The 4195-nt window shown below is 34.3% G+C and overlaps 1 protein-coding gene across 2 annotated transcripts; it reads left to right on the top strand.

The window, feature by feature from the left end:
- On the top strand, window positions 1-3814 carry LOC145041397 (uncharacterized). Of its 2 annotated transcripts, XM_078989452.1 has the most exons (12): window positions 1-118; window positions 270-507; window positions 609-728; window positions 818-913; window positions 1212-1732; window positions 2010-2039; window positions 2105-2160; window positions 2257-2750; window positions 3153-3228; window positions 3297-3363; window positions 3459-3595; window positions 3670-3814. In XM_078989452.1, exons 8-12 carry the CDS (start codon window positions 2516-2518, stop codon window positions 3776-3778), a joined length of 624 nt encoding a protein of 207 aa, XP_078845578.1. In that variant the 5' UTR covers window positions 1-118; window positions 270-507; window positions 609-728; window positions 818-913; window positions 1212-1732; window positions 2010-2039; window positions 2105-2160; window positions 2257-2515; the 3' UTR covers window positions 3779-3814. The 2 variants fall into 2 exon arrangements, with proteins under 2 accessions (XP_078845578.1, XP_078845577.1); XM_078989451.1 differs by lacking the exons at window positions 1-118; window positions 270-507 and having other exon boundaries at window positions 567-728; window positions 1212-2750.
- Window positions 3815-4195: the final 381 nt, after the last annotated feature.

Below are 4195 nucleotides of genomic sequence, written 5' to 3'. Positions count from 1 at the left end.
TGAGTGAAGAGGAGATCTGAGGCTCAATTGAAGAAATATGAGTGCTTCTAAGTGGGTTTGCTCTGGCCGCCCATTCTTTAACTTGTCCTGCATCACCACCTCAATTAGCTGCCTAAAGGTCAGTCACTCTCTCTTTTCCAACCCCGTTCCGCTTTCTGCCCACATCTTGCTTCGTCTTGCGGCCACAAATCACCGCCTTATGTTTCACTTTCACTTACATCTATATTTTTCTTTCTATTATTGACTAATCCCATTTGCTCCAAACACAGTCGATCTTCTCATTGTATGCTAGGGACAGAGGTCCAGGATAGATAACGTTCCTCCATCATACCTGAGAGGATGATGCTTTCATGGAACACATCCTACGCCTGCTTCCCCCTTTTCCGCCTCAATGGGATGAATCGCCTTCTCCTTCCTTCATACGTAAATTAAAAAAATACGATTTTTGTTTTGGCTAGGGACAAATGTCGTTGTCACAATTTAGGCCAACTGGTCGGTGGGGTCTAGGTGAGCGAATAACACCCATACGATGATCTTTGGGTTTCTTTCTTTACCTTATCCTACAAACTAATGTGTTTTTTTTTTTTTTTTTTTTAAATTTTTTTAAGGGAACCTTGATTATTACCCTAAAGATCGATCATAGAAAGAGGTTGGTGTCATCTATGGTGTTATTAGTTGTCTCAATAAGCCCTAGGTTCGATAATGATCGCATGTGTTCTAACGGCATGGTACACCTGAATCTAACTTCCCCTGTTTAACTCAAATTTGCAGTTGTGATATAGAACACTTGAAATTTTTTTGTTTGCCTGTGATATAGAAGCAACAAGCTGATAGTATTGGTACTAGTAATCAATCTCATATGCCAAGCTCTGGAATTAACACATAATCATACCAAACTGCTCCATCAAATCAGGTAAACCTTCTAGAGTCTTTTCTGTAGTTTTAATCATGACAAATATAACCTCTTGCACATAACATTTCAGTCATTTAGTAAAGCAGTAAAACATTAGAAAATAGAAAGGGCTAAACTGAGGTCTTGTATAAATAGAAACACATGTCATTCTATATCATCACATTTCATTTTTTACCCTATATATCAACAGTTGTAGAAAGGGCTCAAAACCGGGAACCGGACCGGGCTCAAAACCAGTCATTCTATATCATCGCATTTCATTACTTATACTTATAATTGTATTTCTTTTTACATGTAGATATTGTTGTGGTTTGAATGTTTGGATTGAGTCAACCATTGTTTAAATTTAGAGTCAAGGCTCCAAAGACTTCACCCAAGAAGATGCCTACAACAGAATGTTTTCCAGGATCTGTTAATTTCAAAGCTGACGAATCTTGTGAAGTGGAGTCTTTTGAATTCAGAAAGAGTTCTCAATTTAATGGGCCAGCATCATTCATTGCTTCTGAATCTGGAATCAAAGTTGAAGAATATTTTGAATGCAGAGAGAGTACTCATAATAATATGCCAGCAACATTTATTGCTGTTGAATCTGGGATCTTTTAGGCAATGTATACAGACAAATGCCAAATTTCTTGTCCATTCAGACAATTTTTACCCTCATGACTTATCAATTTTTACAGCAAGAAGATCCGTTTCTCACTTACTGTTCTTCTCATGGGAGTTGGTATTGCAACTGTAACTGACCTGCAACTCAACATGTTGGGCAATGTTTTATTTTTATCCCTGCTAGCAGTCCTTACAACTTGTGTTGCTCAGATTGTATCCTAGCTTTAAATATTTTGAATCACAAGGGTATTTACATCTTTTTCACATATGAGAGGTCCAAATCAAATCCTTGTACCACCTTTTTCGGGTGAGGCAAAAGATTGTCCCATTGACAAGCTTTCTAGGCCTTTTTTTAATGGTGAGAATCACAAGGGTATTTATGTCTTTTTGGGTAGGATAAAAAAAATTACAATATTTTTGATTTTTCACATTGACATTTGCTATGTTATGTCATGGACCCATATGTTGAATCTTAACAGATGTATCTCAGATGACAAATACAATCCAAAAGAAATACAAGGTTTCATCAACTCAACTTCTATACCAATCTTGCCCTTATCATGCTCTTACATTGTTTATTTTTAGATGCCCTTTTGACAAATAAGAATGTTTTTGCCTTCAAATATACTCCTCTAGTGCTGGTTAGTACCAAAAATTCCGTTTTCCTTTTAAGCACTTGAAGTTCAGTGCAAGAAACATCAACATACTTTGATTGATTTGTTTATACGATATTTCAGACACAGAGATGAGAATTTCCATTTCAATTGCCTTCAGATGCTACGACAGTTATAGGAATATAAGTGAGAATAAAACTTCCTGGACTAACATTCCAGCAGAGAGAGTTTCCCCCTCCCAGAAGAACAAGTTCACTCTCATCGGATGCAATGATTATGCATGGATAAGAGTTCCACCACGATCCGACTATGCTAGTGGCTGTATGGGGATATGTAACAACCCAAGTCATGTGCCTAATATATCAATATTATTTCAATAACCATGGCAGTTTGGAATCGTTGCGGTTTTGCATTTCTTGGTGAGGAAGAGAGCTTTAAGTTTGGTGGTGCTCGTGATATGTCTAATGCTACAGAGTTTTATAGAAAGACAAGGTCCAATGTCCACAGGGTTCTGGATTGGGAAATTAGCTTCCGTAAGAATGCCAGTATTAGTGGGTATCACTACAGCTGCAAGGAAGGTTATCAGGGCAATCCTTATCTTGATCCCTGCTGCGAAGGTCAGTTTCAATTTTAAAACAGAATCAATTCCAGTAAATAGAGCATGAATAACATTATAACATGTTTATTTATTTATTTATTTATTTATTTTTACTTTTCTTCATCATTCTATAATAAGTTTGCAAATGCTAGCTAGAAAAATATCAAACTTTGTCTTTCGTCGAAGATCTTCATAATATAATACTAATATACTATGCTTGTAATAACTAACTGATCAGAGCATCTTCAATTACAAATTCTTAAAGATACCAATAATGTAAATTCCATGGTCGATCAAGGTATATAATCATATTTAAGATATTTTGCTTTTGATTTTTGAATTAGCTCTTCAATGATTATAATTTTTTTTTTTTTTTTTTTTTTTGGTAGTCCTGTATTGGAAATTTCATATCTGTTTGCAGAAATTATTCAACATGGACTTCGTTGCATCACGTTTTGCAAAACACGCAAACTATCTGAACTCGTATTGAGCTATACGTATGTGTCCTTTTCGATTTACATACTTAATATGAGAAATTACAAAATTAACCTTTGCCTGTTATCAGGTGCGAAATTCTTCAGAAAACCGCACCCAATCTTGTAAATTCCGTGTTTGCTGGATACACTGCTCATGTTAGTATATAATTATATAAACATTCGTTTTCTTTATTAAAAAGTTGAAACTTTATTTATTTATTGATCTTCTGTTTACGTAAATGATAAAATAGGATAGGAGAAGAGTTGAAAGTGACCCTTTTAGTGGGAAAAATCGTGGTGTTGCTGCTACAAATGCTCTTGAATTAGGGATCGATGTTGGACACATTGATGTCACTCTTCATCTAGGGTTTCCTGGAACTATAGCTAGGTATGTTAATTTTATACTCTTTTGAATTTTTTTATTTATTCTCATTATTATAATAATAAAATTTCAATTTTTAGCTTATGGCAACAAGCTGGAAGGTCTGGAAGAAGGGAACAACCATCACTTACTATATCTTATTTCTGTACTCGTGATGCCTCGATCAGTCAAACATATTTTCCACGCTAATATAAATAAATAAATAAAAAAAAAAGCTTTTTCTTCCGTAGCATATTCTATTATATTTCACAAGTTGGAAGAAACTAGAAAGTACATTATTTCCAAGCATGTTTAAGATCAAGTTAATGAACAAGGTTTTTACTAATCGTACTATCAGTTTGCTATATATAAAATAAATGTGCGTAAATACAAAATAGTCGTCAACTCTTTACATTATTTTTTTGTGTTTTCAAATAAAAATTATATATAGTAGGCCCTACTAAATTATCAGTTAATTTTTCCAAACCAAAAGTTAGTATTACTTTATTAGCTAACATAACCACTTCTAACAATTTGACTTTTCGTTTTGTTTCATTTTTATAAAAAAAATTAAAAAGATTTTTGTTGATGACATGGCGCTGACATGGCAAAGGCTTAGGAGAATAC

This window comes from Lactuca saligna, chromosome 4, assembly GCF_052625555.1.
Source record: "Lactuca saligna cultivar CGN05327 chromosome 4, ASM5262555v1, whole genome shotgun sequence".
NCBI classification, from domain to species: Eukaryota; Viridiplantae; Streptophyta; class Magnoliopsida; order Asterales; family Asteraceae; genus Lactuca; species Lactuca saligna.
This window is presented reverse-complemented; position numbering and strand designations above follow the sequence as displayed.

Coding starts and splice junctions, on each gene's coding strand:
- LOC145041397 (XM_078989452.1), top strand. CDS start 2,516: ATGGCAGTTTGGAATCGTTGCGGTTTTGCATTTCTTGGTGAGGAAGAG. Junction 2,751..3,152: donor TCTTGATCCCTGCTGCGAAG/GTCAGTTTCAAT, acceptor ATCTGTTTGCAG/AAATTATTCAACATGGACTT. Junction 3,596..3,669: donor TTTCCTGGAACTATAGCTAG/GTATGTTAATTT, acceptor TTCAATTTTTAG/CTTATGGCAACAAGCTGGAA.